The 20,780-nt window shown below is 34.8% G+C and overlaps 1 protein-coding gene across 4 annotated transcripts in view; it reads right to left on the bottom strand.

Moving 5' to 3' along the window:
• Positions 1 to 697: 697 nt before the first annotated feature.
• Positions 698 to 20,780, bottom strand: part of PAPOLG (poly(A) polymerase gamma) — a 31,766-nt gene continuing 11,683 nt past the window's right edge. The window contains exons 7-22 of one of the 4 annotated variants that reach the window (XM_047852652.1): positions 20,047 to 20,158; positions 17,931 to 18,020; positions 15,590 to 15,728; positions 14,804 to 14,876; positions 13,917 to 14,037; positions 13,495 to 13,579; positions 13,053 to 13,106; positions 11,381 to 11,500; positions 10,324 to 10,433; positions 8,582 to 8,703; positions 8,163 to 8,338; positions 7,690 to 7,778; positions 7,389 to 7,609; positions 6,834 to 6,899; positions 6,592 to 6,648; positions 698 to 4,723 (exon numbers count right to left, since the gene is read on the bottom strand). In XM_047852652.1, the coding sequence (XP_047708608.1) occupies positions 4,625 to 4,723; positions 6,592 to 6,648; positions 6,834 to 6,899; positions 7,389 to 7,609; positions 7,690 to 7,778; positions 8,163 to 8,338; positions 8,582 to 8,703; positions 10,324 to 10,433; positions 11,381 to 11,500; positions 13,053 to 13,106; positions 13,495 to 13,579; positions 13,917 to 14,037; positions 14,804 to 14,876; positions 15,590 to 15,728; positions 17,931 to 18,020; positions 20,047 to 20,158 (1,734 nt within the window). In that variant the 3' untranslated portion in view covers positions 698 to 4,624. Of the gene's footprint in view, positions 4,724 to 6,591; positions 6,649 to 6,833; positions 6,900 to 7,388; positions 7,610 to 7,689; positions 7,779 to 8,162; positions 8,339 to 8,581; positions 9,624 to 10,323; positions 10,434 to 11,380; positions 11,501 to 13,052; positions 13,107 to 13,494; positions 13,580 to 13,916; positions 14,038 to 14,803; positions 14,877 to 15,589; positions 15,729 to 17,930; positions 18,021 to 20,046; positions 20,159 to 20,780 lie in introns of those variants that run through there. The other 3 variants (XM_047852654.1, XM_047852653.1, XM_047852655.1) reach the window with 3 other exon arrangements.

Genomic DNA, 20,780 nt, shown 5'->3' with positions numbered 1-20,780 from the left:
GCCAATTTTCTTGAGAACATTTCAGCAGTGTGATAATCGTGTTAAAAGTTATATCCTAGGAGCAAGAGGTTGTTCCATAAATTCACTCCAGGGATGGTCAGCTGGCAGTCCAATCAGCAAGACATTAGAAATCCCAAGTAACTGTTTAGAAGCCCTACTGTTGTCACCCATAGATCAATAAATACAGGAGGCTTTGCTAATTAGCTTAATGTCAAATGTATTTCCATTGGTGCCATGAATGGCTAGCTAATAATCTTAATGTTGTAGACACAGGTTATTTGTGAATTCAGTACTAGTATTCAAGATATGTGGCTTGGCTAAAAACAAGTTACTGTTAAAGTAACAAGAATGTAATCAACTCTGTAACTTGTACTTCTGTAAACAGTACCCAAGGCCTGATTGTGAAATGCACCTCTGTCATTAGTAGAGAATTCTGGTCACCTTCTATTGACCACAAGTGACAGATTTTGCCCCCAGTTCTTGAGGCAGATGCCACCATGTGCTACTGCTTGCTGATGTTTAATTAACGTTTGTGAGACAAATTGAGTATGAGCTTTGCTTTCATATTAAGCAGATACTGGATACGATTATCTGCTAGAAAGAGTCTTGGTGATAAATGACCCAAATTGGCTGTTGGTTTGAAAAATAACTAAGATATTTTGACTTGCTCCCAAATAATATCAATCATCAACACCTATTTAGCAAAGCAAGTTTATTTGATTACTTATTCCAGACAAGTGAGGCTTGTGTGTACAACTAAGAAATAAGACAATCCAAATAAAAGGCAGGAAATATTAGTATGAACTACACAAACAGCTATCTACAAAGGAACGGCAGCTGCATTCATTTTACATAATACTGTGGAATGATGTAGCACCATTTACCTCAAAGATATCTTAAGTTCTTTATAAGGTAATTATGTGACTCTTTGCTGAAATGCAGCAATGGCTTAAAAATTGTAGCAAACCCGATGATAATCTTATGTTCAACTACAGATATAAAATGGTATCAGTAAAATTCAGAAAAAATAGGGAATCTGGTGAGGATCTTACCTTGTACAATTCTTTAAAAAAACCCAAAGGAAATAGTTACCATTATTGAGACCTGTTTTCTTCCATTGTCTGCACTGTTTACCACTATCATTATGACCTAAATTCTAAGCTTTGGAAGATTTGATGGTTATTTAAGAACACGTTATTTTTTAAAACTAAAGTTCTCTCTTTATCTTTCTGTTCAGACTGTTCTGCTCTGAACCACAAACCTGAAGGAACAAGAGAGAACGTTAATGCTGCTGAAACCAAAGGATTAGGATCCTCACTGATTAATTCTATTGTTTACTATTTCTAAAGATCATTCTGAGCTATTCTGCTCTGATCAGTCTTAGGTTGAAAGTTATTAAAGTTTGACCCTGTTAATGAATGTAAACATGAGGACATTTATAAATTCAATAGTAAGCATTCTTCTAAATACTGATTCATCTAAACACTGGTTCATCTGAAATATATAAAGAAATTCGGAGAAATTTGGTATTCCAGAATCCTCCAACAGCCCACTTTACTAGTTAAGAGCCATACTACATTTTCAGAAATCTACAACAGAGAAAGCTTATGGGAAAAAACCTCAAAGGGTCTGGGATAATTCAATGTTGCAAAGCTGTGGTTCCTAAGAATGCCCCATCATCCCTTTTTTTTTAAGGATCATGAACCACTTTGAGAAGCTGATCAAATTTATGAATTCCCCCGTCCCTGCCAGAAAAGAACAAAACAAAAACGCATATAAACAAATTTCTTATATACATTTGCAAAGGATTCCCAAAGGCCCATGATCCCCGAGTTAGGAATTCCTATTTCAAAGCTGAGGAACACAAAATAAGTTTAGCCCATTTCCACACTGTTCATCTGTACTTTATTGCTACTGTAGTAAAGTAAGCATTTTAATAAGGTTACTTGTCGCTTTAAGACAGTTATTGTAAGCACCAATAGTCTTTAAAAATTCATTTTGCCCCAATTTTACAAGGTTTTAAGCCATGTACCCACTCAAATGAATTAAGTCCCTGTGATTTAAGCTAGCAGACAAGTATTTTCCTTTGATACATACTATTCTTCAGAGCCAGTCCTGAACACTGAGATTAAGATTTCATACCCTTGGGAAAATGAACACGTGTCTACATACCGGAGGTTATTAACTTTACAAAATATATTTCTGGGTAAGTTTCAAACTTGAAGACCCATTTATTTAGTGCCTCTGAACATAACATACAATCCCAATACAAACCTTCCCCTTTTACTTACTTGGAACCAGTACAATGGAGCTTTCCTACTATATGCTCACAAAGTGTACTGAACATTCTATCTACTGTTTAGGATAGAAAACACTTCATTTCTGACCAAACCCACCATCTCAAAAGTATCTCTTCAACTCCCAAGTTATCAAACAGGTTGAAGAATGTGATCTTTGAGGTGTCTAACATTCAACCGATTTGGCTGTGTCTCAACCCCATGCTGAACAGACAAGAAATGACTATACTGTGGTATAAGGGTTAGGCCTGTTGCTTTCTTATTGAAGAAAAACTCTACTAGTCATTCTAAAGAATGTTTATATAGGAAGGCAAACAGAATTCTTAGAGACTTGAATACTGATAAAAGAAGGGGAAAATAGATATTAAACACAGAAATGCAAACATAGCACATACAGAAAATTTAATCAAATCTTCCTAACTGAAGAATTTTTTAATTATTGAGTACTTTCATAATCTTTTACTTCTGCTCAAAGAGTTTTTATAGGACAAATTTAAAAATATTTGAATAAAGGAAAGGGTTGGCTAAAAGAAGAGCTTTCCAAGTGAGCTACAACTTGGTTACAGGATTTCACTTTTGCCTTTTACTATGTAAAAAGAGAGTAACAGAACAACAACTATTTTTTCCTTGCTCTTCTAAGTTGTCCCTTGTAAGAGATTAAATACTAGAATTTCCGTTTCAGCAACCGAGGGATCACGGAACAGGAGTGGGAGAAGGATACTGCTCTCTATCAGGATTCCAAGCATTTCAACTCTGTGGTAAGGGGCTTGTGAGAGAAAATGGACTATTATTCCACGGGCTAAACGGGTCCCATGAGTCCTATAAAATATACAACCAAGTATTTTCCCTGCTCCATTCAAATGTACCATTTGTGTTTTTCCTACCAGAACCTACTAAATTGCTGAGTGAAAGCTGAAGAAAGTAATAAATACCAGCATTCCTGGCTGTGCAATCTATACATTTTCATTTTAAGAGTAATTCAAGCATAATCCATATTTAAAAAAATTAAAGAGAGACAGTAAAGGTTTTAAAGTTTTCTCTTTGAAAAGATGGTATCTTACAGTACATACAAAAATACTCTGAAAATACATACGACTTCATTTACAAAACACTGAATCAACATATTACAAGAATTACATGGTTATGGATTTTAATAAACTGAGCATGCGTTCATGAAACTTAAAAAATATTAAGAAATGCATTGAAAAAAGCAGTGTAAAAAAAGACAACTCATATCGTTAAATAAAAATTACAAAGGTCCTGAGCCAATTAATGGTTGGTAACAATGTCGTCCAAAAAATGCCTTAGGTTTCAGTAAAATCCACTGCTTATTTCTGCATGCCTAGTCCATGAAGAAACTATTTGAAGTTGTGGGGTAAGTAATGGTCAAGAATTATCATGCCGAGTTAATTTTACACCTCAAGAATACAAGTCTGCCATATTTAAAGGTATCTCATTGTTGATGCTGGAATGAGTTGCTCCTTGGTAAAAAACACCAGTCAACTAACAAGAATGGCATGAGCTAGGATATGTAACAATTTCACCATTCATATACTGACTTTCAGTATCTTGGTTACATTTTGATTCTTAATAAAGATGCATTTCGAAGGCCTCCATGGGAGGCAAAATATAGAGAATTTATGGTGCCCAACTCTTATGTAATCACTGGACTAATCCTCCCTGGTAACTATGCAACATTTGGACAGAAAGGCACAAAAAAATAAAAATTTAAATATTCCCATGTGCCATTCTGGAAAAAAATAATTTAAATCAACAGAATAGACAATAAGTACATCTACACAAATGAGGAAAGCAGAAAAGATACCTCACATTCACTTATCTCAGGTTTCACAAAGTGGCTTCAAGGCTAAAGTAAATGTGTTAACATTTGGAAAATTACAATTTTTTTGTTTTCAACTTTTTCAGTTCTATACAATGATTATAACATAAGACTTAAAAAAAAAAAAAAAAGAAAAAAGTTCTGGACTCGTTTTATCCATGTCCAAAGAGCCGAGAACTGGTTCCCACAACAGAGAAACAAGCATCGAAAGTTAAGGCAGTAAAACCTCCAACGCAAAGCCATAACATTGTAGATGACAATCTGATAGCAGATGATCCTCACAGAAGTGTACGTAGCAAATCAATGAGAGAATGCTACGGCATCTGCAGGTCAAAGTGTGAGAGTTCAAAACCACTTCAAGCTTGTTAGTCCGATGACTGTAACTTTCACCTTATTATATGTGTGACAGCCACTTCTATTTTAAAAAGAGTGGCTGCTCTATGCCACTAAATGATTGCATATTCACTTAAGTAAGGAGGCACTGCTTTTACCGATTAAGGGTCAGTCGAATGGAATTTTTGATGACTCGAATGTTATTTGCTGGAACCGGAGATGATGAATCTGGTAGTTCTTTACTGGGTAGTCTCTATTAGAAAGGAATAGAAATAAAGAAGGAAAAGCAAACATATATTATAAAGCCTCAACTAGTAAATCAGTCACAAAACTGAGTTTTCCTTCAAATTCCTTAAGCTCTTAAACACTCACATATGTGTTAAATACTTTCTTCCAATGTTCATAGTCATTTCCTTGGTTTGGGGACTTTTTTTATGCAGTCAGAGGTGAAAAGCAGAGGCACAGGGAAAGGGTGCAAGTGGGAGGAGTGTATGTATAGGAAAAAGGGCTTTGTTAAATCACTCGCCACTTCTGGATTGAGAAATGCACAAAGTCAGGCAATGGTAAAGAGAAGTACGAAAAGCAGGGTCACTAAGCAGGAAAGTGGTGGTGGGTGAAAAATGAGTGTGCTACAGAAAAAAACAGGATCTGTCATATATTCGTGGAGAACAACACTGTAAATCCTACTTGTGAGATGAGTTTTCAGGAAAATGGACTTTGTAGTCAGACCAGGTAATGTTAACTTCAGTGATAGTGAAACTCAGGTACGTCTATATGAAGGCTTCTGAGGATACTAAAGATGATTATATCATGAAGGTAAATCCTGAGAAATTGAGAAGGAGACCTCTTATAGATAGTTGTGTGATGGAAACAGTACGCGAGAGTTAATTCTCTCATGTCACTAACTTGGCCAAACCTACATACCCACAGCCATTCAAAAAACATGAAAAATTTCAGACATACAAAAAAAGTAGAGAATACGACAATGAAGACTTTTTAATGCCACAATTAACACTCAGACATTATTAAACATTTGCCACATTTGTTTGGTTTATATCCTTACCCTCTATACTTGAAATATTTTCAACCTAGACCCAGCCTGTCATTTCATGGTCTTGTACCTTAATAACCATATCAGATTTTTTTCTTCCATTATCACATATAATCACATACTCATATTTTTTGTAATGTACTCTTTATGTTAAAAGGAACTTTATGAATTCTACAGATAATAGAAAGTATGATACTATTTGCTTCAAAAGCCAGTAAAGGGGTGCCTGGGTGGCTCAGTCGGTTAAGCATCTGATTCTTGACTTCGGCTCAGGTCATCATCTCACGGTTTGGAAGATGGAGCCCTGCATTGGGATTCTCTCTCTCCCTCTCTCTGTCCCTCCCCCACTTGCACTCTCCCAAAATAAATAAACTTTAACAAATAAAATTAAATGGCTATTACATTGTGAGGAGCCTGGTTGATTGTGATAACTTTAACAAATAAAATTAAATGGCTATTACATTGTGAGGAGCCTGGTTGATTGTGATAAGTACTTTACTCTTTGATAGGGGTGAAAATAAGCCATTTTGTTGACTGTAAATGCTCAGAAAAGGACTTCTCTGATCTACACAAGGCTGAGTTTTCAGCACCTACTTATTAGCCTTCCATGCTTAATAATACTGTATTATTAGTTTCAATGGCAATTCTTTGAAAAATAAATTTTGAAATTAAGATTTAGGGGTTCTTTAGCTCATGTTTTAAAGGTACTATGTATTCCATTACATTAGGTTCTTCCAAAATATTAATAAGTATCAAGCCTAAGTTTTGACAGTAAGCAATGGTATACATCAAAAGATCTATCAAGCGTTGGTAAGAAATTACTGTGCTTGAAAAAGGAACAAAGGTTGAACATAATGTGAATAAATAGCTAAGCTTAAATAACTTCCTCTTTTCCTGACTTTGGAGTTGGGGTAGAAATGCAAGCAAGGTCTGGTCTTAAATGTATGTACTTCCAAACTATACTGCTCATCTTTGAGGACAGGGACAAAATCTTATTACCCTTTTCTTTCACCCAGTGCATGGCTCTTAAGCTTTTTGTACCTGTAGATTATCTACGAGTAAGACTTTACCTTTTTGCGTGATGTATCAATAGTTGGAATAGGCATACATTCTCCTCCAATGGCATCCTAAAAATAGAATTATATACAAATGAAAACTTTCCTTCCTATGTATGCTTATGTCTACACAAAATAAAACATAACCCAAACTTCACAGACCTATCTAATATGATCCATTTTCAAATATACAGTCCTTTTCCTGATCTATGGCTCTTTGAAAGTAATATTTTGAAGCACATTGTTAACGTATTTACCATTGCTTTTCTTTTTCTGTCTTCAGGAGCACGTGATTCCTTAAATGTTGATTCAAGTCGAATAAACTGGAATATAAATACTAAGATGAATTGCTATTATCACCTACAAAACCCATACAATCTATATAAACTGAGAGGCTAATGATAAGGCTACTGTCAAAACTACTGCAACTTAAATTAGACTAAATTTAGCTGCCACCTTTAACTTTAACTTGAGTGACCTTTTCGGTTAAATCAATTCAGATGATAATAGTTTTACCACCACCTACTGGAGGCAGAAAACATCAACATTATAACACAATAAATATGACTGGTTACCAATAGTAACTTCTGTGTAAGTCAAAGAGAAACTCAGACCAATTACTCAAGTTTTCAGATCAAGTTTTAGTAATCTGAATTTAGGATGAACAATCAGTATTATTCCTTTAGGGTTTGGGTAAATATTCTTTTTAAACAAATCCTAACAGAACACTAAGACAGCTATGGAGAGTTGTGAATTTCTTTAGTGCTAGTTTAACTTAAAAAAAGGGACTACCACTAAGGTTGTAACTTTACCTTTTCTATTTCTTTCAACCTCTTAGACGACCCATCTACGGATGGGGAATGGGACCTCTTATGTGCAACATTCTTAGTTATGTTTGACATTCCATTAAGATGTGGCTGTCCCTGGGCAGGGTTGTGGGGTGTTGGGATTCTAGGAATGACATTTCGTCCGACTACAGTAGGAATGGTGCACACAGCTGGGGGCGATACGGCTTTTACTGCAGAATCAACTTCTGAAAAGGAAAAAAGAAAAATTCTAGCAATTAAATATATACATAGTAGAATGGTTATTAACAGAAGTGCAGATACCTACTTGCACCAATGACTGGGATAGACAGTCCTTGAGCTTGTGGCACACTCAGTGGCTTTTCCGCAATTACAGCAGCAGGCTCAGTATTATTCCTATTAAAAGTGTTGAATTATCATTAAATACTTTGTGTGACTTATTTAAAACACTCATATTCTAACATTCAGGATGACTTCTTTCAAGTACTCCTACTTTAATGTTCCATTGGAGGAAGAGAAAAGCGGAAAAAAGGCAGAGGACTGAGTGGAAAATGAGAAAAAACTGCAAAGACCTGGGCATTTCTGCGTACTTTTAAAGTCCTACATATTCATGAGCCGATACCACGTTCCACAGGATTACAACGCATTGTCAAGTATTTCTAGTCAGAAAATGACTAGTAACTGCTAAGGCATTTTAACAGTTAAGATACTTAGCTAAGTACAGAAAAGTTTACATCATCCTCAAACTGAAGACTGAAAGGAAAATTCTGAAGTGCAGACCTTTCCGTTTCTCCTGAAGGAAGAACGTCAGGCTTGGAAGGTTTGTTTGCAGACACTGGGGAATTAAAAGGAGTTCCATTATCAGTGTCTCTGGAGCTATCCAAACAATTGCTATCCAGAGATGATCTTTTGGATGGAGGTCCACCTGAACTTCTACTGACATCAGAAAGACTTTGCTGAAAGAGGGAAAAGCAGTTAGGATTTCAAAAAGCAAATGAGAATAATTACTGGTTTCAATTCTGAAGTACATAAAATGAATCTTTTGTGATGAATGAAGGGGAGATTTTAGTTCTAGACTGAAATGTACTTTTCTTTCCTTTTTTTTCTTAATAGGTTTGGGAGCTGTGAGAATGCCAATCTGATCCCAGGAACATCTGTCTGAGGGGAACCATACTGGAGAGTCAACATTACAAACTCACCTTTTTCTTCTTTTGAAGAATCTCTGCGGGAAGGTAGTGATGAAGTTGCTTTTTTTTAACATGAGTTGCTTCAATTTTCATCCCTTCCTTTAGCATGTTTATATTGTTTGCCTGTCTGTACACTGTAACAATGTTAGTATGTTAAATGGGCAACTTCTTCCTCAACCAGGAAGTCTGTTTTCTTTTTCCAAAATGCATGTATTTGATATGTCCCCATAATCTCACAAACATACATACCCACTCTGCTTACAGAACAAGTATTTTTAAAACATTTTCATTTCACAATCCTATTTAAGTACCAACTAGTTTTCCCATGTCCAACTTCTAAGACTTTCCAATAATCAAATCTCATTAAAATGCATGAAAAAAGTTTTTTCCAAATCCTGTTTTCTGTTATTTTCCCAAAAGACAATCTCTTCTCATAATTACCCAAGTCTAAGCTAATCCTTATACTAAAGATCCAAGATGCAATACAAGTTGTCATCCACCATGATGTTTCTTTTACTACACTAATCATAGAATATTGGACTGTCAGGAACTATCCAGAAGTACATCCTTATTGTACAGGTGGGGAAATGAGGCTCAAAAGCCCTGAATACTTGCTGATGGTGGAATACACACAGCCCTAGAGTCCCTTTCTAGCACTTTTCACATCTTGTAACAAAGTCAGTTTTATTAACACGAATTATTTAATGTACGTTTAACTGTGAATACCAAATTAGATCATAAGCTTACTGAAGACACAGAGGAGAGGCTTCTTTTGCATAGTTAACTACTGTGAAATGTGGTACATTATCTCCTCGCTTGGGGTCTCAGAATCTCTATCTGGAGAAGAACATTCTATAAATCTACAACAAACAGAGCTTCCCAATCTCCTGCTTTTGGAAAAATGAGCCCAAATTAGAATGGAAAAATGTATATCCATGTTTTCATTCCAGATTGCTTATAAAAGCATCACCAGGAGTGCTTGTTCAACTTGCAGATTCTCTGGCTCCACTCCCAGAGTGTGGGATTCGGTAGTGCCGACGTGATGTACAGGAATCTGCATTTTCATGATAAATGTGAAAGCTAGTTTAGAAGAATTTAGAAAACTCAGATAAGCCAAGCCAAAAATATTAATAGTATGAATGTACACTATTCCAGATTAATACAACTCCAAATTTATAAAAGATACGTTAAGATATTCCAGAGAGCTGTTATTAGGGAGCTAGATGTAAAAGACACTCTTTCTCTGATTCTGAAACCTAATCAAGGCTATCAAGTGCACATATCTGCGCACACTGAAAATAAAAATAACCTGTACAGTTTCTTTAGTCTTCTTTTTGTTCTGAAATAGATAATGCCATCACTTGGTACAAAACTCAAGCAGTTCAAAGAAGTCTCCTCACATTATCCCCTAGACACACCTGGTTCCTTGACCTAAAAAGCAACCAGTTCTACCACCTTCTTTTTTTTAAAACTATATATCCTTCCAAAGATATTCTAGGTACTTACAAGCAAATGTGTTTATTTATTTACAGAAATTGTAGCATACTATACATACTGTTTTGCAACTTTAGCCCCACTTAATGTCTTGGAAATTATTTCACTATGCCTTTTTAAAATAGCAGCATAGGTTTTCATAATATGGATGTACACATTCATTTAACCAATTAACAAATCTAGCCAGCCAGATCCATGGCAGATGATACTGTGTTACAACCAAACTTGAGAACCATAGCTCCATGATGACAAAGTCTTACCTGTATCAGTAAACGACTGTATATCATAGGTCAGGTCTATGTTAACACTTTCTGCATTTTCAACTCTCCGAAAAATTATTCCAAGGAACCACATTGACACGTAATTGTTGCTATAAAATAAAAAAATTTAATTTCCATTTATTTATTTATTTATTTATTTATTTATTTATTAATTATAATTTTACAGATGTCATTTGGTAATTCAAACTCAATCTCCATGGAAACATAAACAACTTGCAATGGTTTGGCTAAATTCTTTTTTTAGTTAGTTAGTTAGTTTGTTAGTTAGTTAGTTTGTTTGTTTGTTTATTTATTTATTTATTTATTTATTTAGAGAGCGAGCGAGCATGAGCAGGAGAGGCGCAGAGAGAGAGGGAGAGAATCCCAAGCAGGCTCTGCCCAAAGGCTCAAACTCATAAACTAGGAGATCATGACCAGAGTTGAAATCAAGAGTCAGATGCTTAACTGACTGAGCCACCCAGTCTCCCTGGTTTGGCTAAATTCTTTTTTTTTTTAAGCTTATTTATTTATTTATTTTGAGAGAGAGAAAGTGTACATACATACAAGCAGGGGAGGGGCAGAGAGGAGAGACAGAATCCCAAGCAGGCTCTGCACCATCAGCATAGAGCCCCATGTGGGGCTCAAACTCAGGAACTGTGAGATCATGACCTGAGCTGAGATCAAGAGTTGGATGCTTGGCTGTGCCACCCAGGTGGCCCCCCACCCTGGTTTGGCTAAATTCTTAACATTGACACCAAAAAACACTGATCAGTTACCCTGTGTTGCAATAAAGAGGATTAAATGGCTTTGAAAGTAACGTATCAAATATATTCATAAAGATGCTCCAAACTTGTGATGGGAGTTTCTGCTGGAGTCTGTGGGCTACCGACATAGCATATACTAGTTTTAATGTAGGACCACTCATGTTCAAATACATAATGTATCATCATCCCCCATCAATGTTTGTTAAATGACAATGTCACAACTGATCTTAAATCATGCCTGTTGTCAAATAACATTATTTAAGAAACATAGTATTAAAAAATATTTAACTTACTCTTTATGATGTTCCTTATTTCCTGGGAATGACTGGGGATTTACATGGGCAAGAGTAATAAATTCGTTCCGTTCCAAGTTTCCAACAAGCACACGGATTTTAGATTCTACTAATCCAACCCTGAAATAGAAAGAGTGGACAAAATTTTTCCATATGAAATTTGGAAACTACACCTAAGTAACCCAAAAAGGCATATGATGCTTTACATGCTCAATAAAAAAAAAAAAAAAAAAAAAAAAAAAAAAAAAATTTCAGTCTAATATATTAGGGACTGTTTAAAATACCATTTAAGTAAATGACAAGTTACTTTGTCAATTTCTGTGTCCCCCCCCCCCCCTTAAAAGAAATGATCTACTTAATGAATTCCTAATCTAAACTACCCTGCCTGTTTAGACCATAAAATAGTCATGATCTCAGTATGAACAAAAACTGTTGATTTTTTTCACTTTCAAATCTTGTATCTAAACTGTAAGGCTAAGATATGTTTAAATCATGTGAACAAAAAAAGCTAATAACTGGCACTAAATGAAATAAAACATGCTGATTTTCATAAAATTGGTACTAGATATTACATTTAAAACAGAATTCAGTAAAGTCAGAACAGATACTACTAAAATATAGAAAGTTTCATCAGGTATCTGCAACTTTATTTTCTATCTCATTTAACACATGTGACTGCTGTCAGCTATGTAAATTTACAATGATTTTATTAATTAGAAAAACTACAAGAACATTTTTAATTATTCAAACACTTGAAAAAGCTTATACGTTGTAATTGTGTGTGCTTCAACAGCACATTTATGAAACACTGAGTTACTACTCAGTGTTGGTCAGAGAGTAAGTATTTTGGGCTTTGTGGCTATAGTTTCTGTTGTAACTATTCAACCCTGCCATATAGCAGGAAAGCAGTCATACACAACATATAAATGAGTGAGTGTGGCCGTATTTCAATAAAACTATTTATAAAAACATGTGGCAGACTAGGTTTGGCCCAGATCATAGTTTCCTGATTCCCAATCTAGACAAATGAAATACGTTGTTTTAGTGAAAGGATTCTTTTCAGTGCCTCTTTAATTATCAATAAAATAAGCACTAAACTTTGGAAGCAAAAGTAAGACAGTGTTGTGTTTTTCTTTCCCAGAAGTCAGACCCAAGGAAAGCACAACCATCTCTGGTGGCCTAATAGCTTCTGCCTAATAGAGTTAGGGATGTCTATACACTGGAGGCAAAGGGCATGAACTTAGATGTACTAGAAAGAAAGCACTGCTCCTTGACCAAAAATGCCTCTCTGTTGACAGAAGCTTTCATGTCCCTAATCTCCTAAATTAAAAGAATATATAAAATATCTTTTCCTTTTAGTTTTGAAGGGGAAACATGATGGCAAGGATGGAAAACTTGAGCCTAGGTATCAGAATTGTTTGAAGTGCCTCACAATTTTGCTTAAATCTCAGAAGTGGCAAAGGCAAAGAACATACATATATCCTTATCCTGTATTACCTCTAATTCTGAAACATTCATTTGATGGCATTTCTTAAACACTGATGCTCCGTGGTCATGTATAACAGTCACTAATAAGATTTAATAATTTTAGTGATAAAGTATTTTATAAACCTAAAGCATCATATAAGTGTTATCACTACAAATTTAAGTACAGAACTTGAATATCACTTACCACTCTAGATGGTTTTCTTCTGTTGATGCACTGGCAGTCAATACTATATAATGTCTGTGAAGAATTTTTAGCAACAGTCATGGAAAAAAAAAAAGCCAGAAACATTGTTAGGTCTGCTTTTCCATCATTATTTTTTCTTTCTTCCTCCCAATGAACATAAGAACTAATGCAGACACATAGCTTATGAAAATTAGAGCACGCTCTGATTTTCACAAAATCAATTCTAGACACTATAATCAAAAATCAATTCACTAAAAGCAAAAACACCACTAATACTGGGTGAGATACTACTAGAATACACAAACTCATCATTTAGGATTTCTGCTAACCTATTCTCTACCTCACTTGAAATGTAAGGGACAACAGTCACCCATCATATATTAACTTTGTAAATTTAACATTCTTCCTTAAACACACACACAAAATGAAAAATTTCAAATACCTATACTTTTGAAAAAAATTTGGTGGCTCAAGTAGTTTGGACCAGTCTGATTTCCCTTGAAGGATTTCATCTGTGACTGCAAGACCTAAATTAAAAACGAGACAGAGACTGATTTTGAAAACTGGCTATTTTATTATCAGTTTCTGTATCAACCTACCCCCAAAATCTCTAACCTCAACAAACTCTTGAGTAAAAAAACAAAACAAAAAAAAGGAATTTCTCATAACACAAAAATCAATTTCAAACAGATTGGGCTGGCTCCATTTTGGACTTAATATTATATTTTAGAAAACTAACTACTGAAAAAATACATATTTGAAAGAATTTTTAGAAATAATAGGCATAACTAAACTTTAGAATAAAACTGTTGTAAACCAAAAACTTGTGGGAATACATAAAGGGCAAAGGGCCAACAAGTTTACCTTGTTTAAATTCTTCTACCATTACTGTTCGAGTTGAGGTGGACACATTATACGTAGAATTCTGCTGTGGGTAGGCAGGGGTGATTATGGGCATGAGATGATACCTATCTGATGGATTTACCTGTGAAATTAGAAGCAGAATAATTGATCTATTCTCCTATTTCAGTTGTCCTCACTTCATTTCCCCAAAAGTCTGAAGAATATGAAATATAAATTTAATACTACAGTTCCTCAATTCTAAGAAGTACATTTTCCCTCCCCAACTACATTTATTTCTGAAGTCAGATGTGTCTGATAGTCAAAGGAAACTCTGCAGAAGTTTATTTTTCCCCTGAAAAGCTGTTAAATGGATGGTGCATCTTATAAACGATGGTCTCTTAAAACCAAGGAAACACAGTATCAGAGCTGCAAAAAGCATTAATCCAATGGTTTGTCACTCCTCTTTCTGCACCTACTCAATGGGTAATTTCCCCTAGGTAACTCAGAGGAATGAGCACTCAATCTAAAAGCAAATTAAAATGCAAGGTGAGAGTTATGCTAGCTTAGAACCATGAGTCTGCTTTAAATTGCACTGCAAAGTAAATCTTTTATATACTTCAGCACTTTTAGTAATTAATTACTTGTAAGTTTTTAGCAACAGATTACAACATTTTGGTTGATACACTCACTCATCTAGTCTTATGTGGGTGATTTTTAATGACATAACATTTGGATCAGAATTTGGAATACAGGTCATCTTCACCAAAAGACACAGCAGACAGAAGGAAAGAACTATAGCTATACAGAAGGAAGATGAGCAGAAACAAGAGAAATTATCTTTAGATTGCAGTTTAGAGAATCGTCCTTTTCCTAAAAGGTTTAATTAATTTCCATAATAAGTCACATACCCGAGGATCCCAAACAGGCAAATTCAAATTGCTTTCTTCTGGTTGCTTCAGCAGGACAGGATTTGGCCATTCCCTAACATGAATAAGGCAAATTAACTGACATAGGACCTCACTTCAGGAACCATAAAAGTCGTTAGACTCTGTTTCAACTTTCATATGGCAAACATTATGGCTGGGTATTTGGTATTAAAAAAAAAAAAAAAGTGGGCAAGGGAAGGAAGTACACAAAGGAAAAAGCTGCTTATTTTATTTATTTTTTATTATTTTATTTTGTTTTATTTTATTTTATTTTTTTAAAAGCTGCTTATTTTAAATGTATCTTCTGAAAGGGCAAAACAAATACTGTTTTGCTCATTAAGCTGTAGCTAATTTAAATCTGAATTTTCCCCTTCCTTCTATTTGCTTTTATGGATTTAACTGATAATTTAATAGCAGTTAAGAGCTGACATTAACTGAAAATACTCCTAATAAATCCATGCAGTAGCTATGATTATCACCTCCATTTTACATAGGATATGTTAACCTCTACATAGCTAGTAGTCAGCAGAGCAAAATCTATCATGACCACTCTCAAGCTAAAAGCCTACATTTATAGAAACCCTCAATGCCAGAAGACAGCACCATCTGGTGTCTCATCATTGTCTCAAATTTGACATTTTTAAACTTTTAACTTAAAAAGAATGTAAGACAAGAGAAAACGTCTCTGCATCACTCTTAAATTGCCAAACAAATTTACATACAGGGAGAAGTTAATAAGATAGTGAAAGTATGCCCATAAATACTTACCATTTGGAAAAAACTAAAAAGAACTTATGAACTAAAGTAGAAGCTGCTGCATTTGGATATAATTGGCAAGTTCTTGCAACCAGCATTGCCCAGGAGACACCACCAAGAAATCCCAGCATGTTGGAATAAATACCACGTCCTAGAAAATTAATGTTTTGTTAACTATTGTTAGGATCTACTATCCATGACATTCAACTCTAAGGAATAGGATAACTTAGTTCCTAAGATTGTTGCTTAGTTATTGAAATAACATTACTATCAATAAGCAGACCTTCATGCTAGGCCCACAGTTCTATTAGTAAGCCATTAACTGCATCCTATCCCCCTATTTTGCCCTCCAAAAACAGACCCCTCAGTTCTCTGCCCCAGTTCTGACTGCCCAAGCAGGCTCTACTATAAAACATTGGAATTTCCCACTTTTCAATAGCCATGGTTGAGAAAAAAATGAAAACAAAGAGAAAAGATATCTGGAGGGACTACAAGTAGGAAGAATAAACATTTCATTAGTTATATTCACGGGCATTTAAAAATCAAGTGTAAAGCTGGACTAATTTTGCAGACTTTGGGTACCTCTCCATAAAGTACAATACACCATTGATAGTACTCATTTTTCTTATGATTGTTTCTTGTAGCAATCTATAAAATATTACCATATTTGATCAAAACTACTAAGTCCTCAATTACATAATAGGACATTTTTTTTTTAATGTTTTTATTTTGAGAGAGAGCACGTGCACAAGTAGGGGATGGGCAGAGAGAGAATCCCAAGCAGGCTCTGAGCTGTCAGTGCAGAAGAGCTCGACGTGGAGCTTGATCCCATGAACTAGGAGACTGTGACCTGAGCCAAAATCAAGAGTCGGATGCTTAACCAACTGAGCCACCCAGGTGCCCCAACATAGTGTTATTTTATGTCCCACTAAGCAAGCAAGAGAAAAAGATACAAAAATTTCAATTTTAGATATGTTAAATGGGTAAAATATACATCTAAGGATTGACAAAACATGTTATGTAATTTAATTTGTAAGGAAAAAAAATTGTGATACCCCTTTCTTGCAACTTACTTTATCCTGACTATACCAGGTAACTGAGTCCAAGGACAACTCCTACTTGCCTGAGGTCTTTTTAGATATGTACTTCCAACATGGTAGCCACAAGTCATATGTACTTTTTTTTTTTTTGTAATAGTTTTATTGAAATATCATTCACATACCATAAGATTCATCCATGTAACAGATTAAAATTAATGGCTTTTAGTATATTCACAGAGTTGTGTAATCATCACCATAATTAATTCTGGAACCCTTTCACCACCCCAAAAAGAAACCTTTAGCAGTTGCTCCCCTCCTATCTGCTCCCAGTCTTCCCAGACCTAGGCAAATACTCATCTACTTTTTCTCTCTCTACATTTGCCTAATGTGAACATTTTATATAAATGGAATTTACTTCAGTCCTTTTTATTGCCAAGTAATATTCCACATTATGGCTATACCTATCACCTTTAGTTTATCCATTCATCAATTCATGAACATGAGGTTGTCTCTACTTTTTGGAGACATTATGAAGAATGCTATGAACATCTGTGTACAAATTTTTACATGAATATATGCTCTCACTTCTCTTAAATTTTAATTTGATTAAAAAATTCGGTTTCTCAGTTGCACATTTCAAGTGATCAATAGCCACATGGTTACTTTTGGACAGCACAGAAAACATTTCCATCATCACAAAAAATTTTATCGGCGAGTGCATTTTTAGACTATGTAAAACGTGGTGCCAGAAGTATAGCACTACTTAAATATAATTACAAATTATGAAAAATGTGCTGTGCCAGCTTAGGTTTGGGCCTTTTATGAACCATACCCTATGTATATATATAAATTAGTTCCAGGCTTTACTAGAAAAGTGTTACAAGGCAAAAACAGAAAGAAGCTGAAACTATCACTATAGGCTCTCCACTTAATAACTTTACCGAATACCTACTATAAATTATACTCTGATGGTAATGGGGAGACAAAGATGAATAAGATGGTCCTGCCCCATAGAGAGCATGAAGAACAACGAAGGTTTCACTCCTCAAGTTCTAACTCATTCTGACTGGCTGGCTAAAACCCAAGATGGGAAGTCAGGAGTTTTTAGTTTTCAATCAAGCAAGAAGGAGGTATAGTCACATATCAGATCACCATAACCACTGTACCTGAAAAAGAAACAGATTCTCCAAAACTTACTGGACCTCAATCCCTAACAGTATCAATAGGTTCAGGAATTTTCATATGTGCTTCTATCATTAGTAACTGAAAGCGGTAATTTTACAGTGTAAACTTAAAAGATCTGGGATACTTACGTTTTGCCCATAATTTGACTGCTCTTAGGGTGAGTCTGAAAGTTTCTTTATTTGGCACTAAATGCAAAATTTCATCAGTAACTCTACATCCTGAAAAAGATAAAGCATTCATTTTTCATTATGCAACAACATCCAGTTAATTCAGACGGCTTCTAATTTCCAGACTCTCAAAGGTTAAAAAATCAAAGATAATAAAATGCGAGGGTTTATTTTCTCTATGTATTTGAAATTTAGCACTTTTATGAGGAATCACTTTGCTTTTAAAGAATTAAAAAGCACATGGGTAACGTAATTCAACATTAAAGGAAGACGTGGGTCTGAGTATCTTTAGCTTTCTCCAACATTTGACTTTACTGTTAATCCAATGTCCCCAACTTACAAAACTTTTTCCTTTAAAGTAAACCTTATTTCACAAACACTGTGATTTACTGTTGGACCCTGAAGTACAACAAAAATGCAATGATTAAATAAAAGATGCTATAAGCCAGCGGTTCTCGGAAGTGCAGTCTGTGGATCCCCGGGGAATCTGTCAGGTCAACCTATTTTTTTTCCTCCAAAGTTCGTCAAACCTGTTCTTATAATAACAATAAGGTTTTGCCTCTTTTACTGTGTTAACATTTGCACTGATGGTGCAAAAGCAGTGGTGGGTAAAAGTGCTGGTACCAAAGCTGTACTAGTAAACAGTGTATCTTCACCACTACACATTTGCAGTTAGAAAACAGTAAAGGAACCCTGCAGTGTCTGAAAAGTTTGAAGAAAGCTGAATGACCTGCTTTTCTCAAGGGACAGTTTTACTTAGATTCTAAAACAATGAACAAACAAAGTGAGTCCTTCACTTCAAGGAAAACAAACAACAAAACTTGCTACCAACAATAAAATTGGAGCTTTCAAGTAAAAACTAAAATTTTGGACAACCAGTATCTGCTGTGAGCCTGGCAGCTTTCCAGTATTTAAAGACTTGTCTGGTGAGATTGGTGGGGACATTAATGAATGTGATTTTTTGGGGTACCTTATAAGGAAATTGTGTGTTAACATTTAGAAGATCCAAATAACTTTGTGAACCAGTGTTTTCCAAACAACTAAGGCATGACTGTATATAAAATCATGTATGGGTAAAAGATCCATTCAAAGAACAAAACAGACCAATAGATTTTAATATAAGAGTATAAAAAGTTAACTGATATTCAAATTAACCTTAAAAAAAAGTCTTTTATTTAGAAACAAAAGGGAACTACTGATACATGTTACAAACATGGATGAACCTCACAAACATTATGCTAAGTGAAAGAAGTCAGACACAAAAGACCACATATTGTATGATCCCATTTATATGAAATGTCCAGAAAAAGCAAATTTATAGACAGAAGGTAGATTAGTGGTTGCCTAGGACTGGGGGTTGGAAAGGAGAATGACCGTAAATGTGTAAGAGGGATCTTTTGAAGATGATGAAATGTTCTAAAATTGGACTGTGGTGGACAACTCTGTGAATACAGTAAAGACTATGGAATTGTACCCCAAAAGGGACAAATTTTATGGCATATAATTATACCTTAATAGAGCTGTTGGAGAAAAAAAAAAAAGACACTGTCGCTGGTCAAGTTTTGGTGTAGCATCAAAGAATATCCATAATTTTCTGAAAAAGCTATTAAAATTCTCTTCCTTTTTCCAATATTAAATATTGGAAATATTAAAGAGATTTGCAAAAATGCAAAAAATGCCATTCTCACAGAAAAGATGCATTTATATTCACTTAGAATGGGTTTATTATTTTGAAATAAACTCATACTTTAAAATTTTCTGTTTTTACTTCTAATACAGTAAATACTGACAGATATAACCCACATAAATGGAAGATTTTGGGGTCCTCAATAAATTTTCAAAGTGCAAAGGGGTCCTGAGACCATTAGGTTTGTGCACCATTACTACAAACAACATTTCAAATAAATGTATCTTTTAAAACGCCTAAATGTGGTCAGATGATCTATATAAAGAAAATCACATCATTTTTAACTGACTTAGTCCAATCCCTTGAAAAGTCCATTAATAGTTCTGCAAAAAGATCTCTTTGTCTAATTGTTTTCAAGCAGGTATCTGAGATTTCTTTTTAGAAGCTTACCATTTAGGCTGCGAATACACCTTATATCAAGGCTTCTCAGTCGAGAGTCGTCTCTTAGATCTAAATTATCTGATATGGTTTGTATTGCCAGTCTTGCAAAGACTAGATCAATCTTTGGAAAGATGAAAAAAAAAAAAAAAGAGAATAAAAGAAAAAAAAGAGAAAAATATTACTTTTTCTCCTTCTAGTCCATTCTCCCCCCCGCAACCTTAAAAGTATAAAGTTCTAATTATTAGTTTGGGAAGGTCTACCAAAACTTCAAAAAGCCTATCTAGGCAATCTCACATGGGAAAATCACCAAAGTTCTGTGATGGTAATTAAGTTTGCAAATTAAGAGAAAGCATTTTAATTTAGCATATATGCCGAGCATTAAAAAGAACATCAAAATCTTATGAGTGAACTTCTAGAAAATATGGCAGATCCAACACACATTTACATTCACTCCCTACTGAAACCCCATTAAAATACCAGCATAATTTCATTTTGTTTTTTATATTATTTTGTTTTTGAAGGCATCACCCACTAGGACAAAGGTAATAAAGAGACAACAGCAAAAATGATGAAAGCAGATGGGGATGAGTGGTAACTGACTCAGCAGATTTAAGAGATAAAAAATATTATAACCAGGAAAGAAGGAGGCTGTAAATAAACACATACATAAATAGAAAGGAACATTTAGAGAATAAAAAAGTTATTCTTAAAAATATGACAGCAGAAAGGGAGGACAATAGGAA

This window comes from Prionailurus viverrinus, chromosome A3, assembly GCF_022837055.1.
Source record: "Prionailurus viverrinus isolate Anna chromosome A3, UM_Priviv_1.0, whole genome shotgun sequence".
Classification (NCBI taxonomy): domain Eukaryota; kingdom Metazoa; phylum Chordata; class Mammalia; order Carnivora; family Felidae; genus Prionailurus; species Prionailurus viverrinus.
Note: the sequence above shows the minus strand (reverse complement) of the source record. Positions and strands in the feature narration are given on the sequence as shown.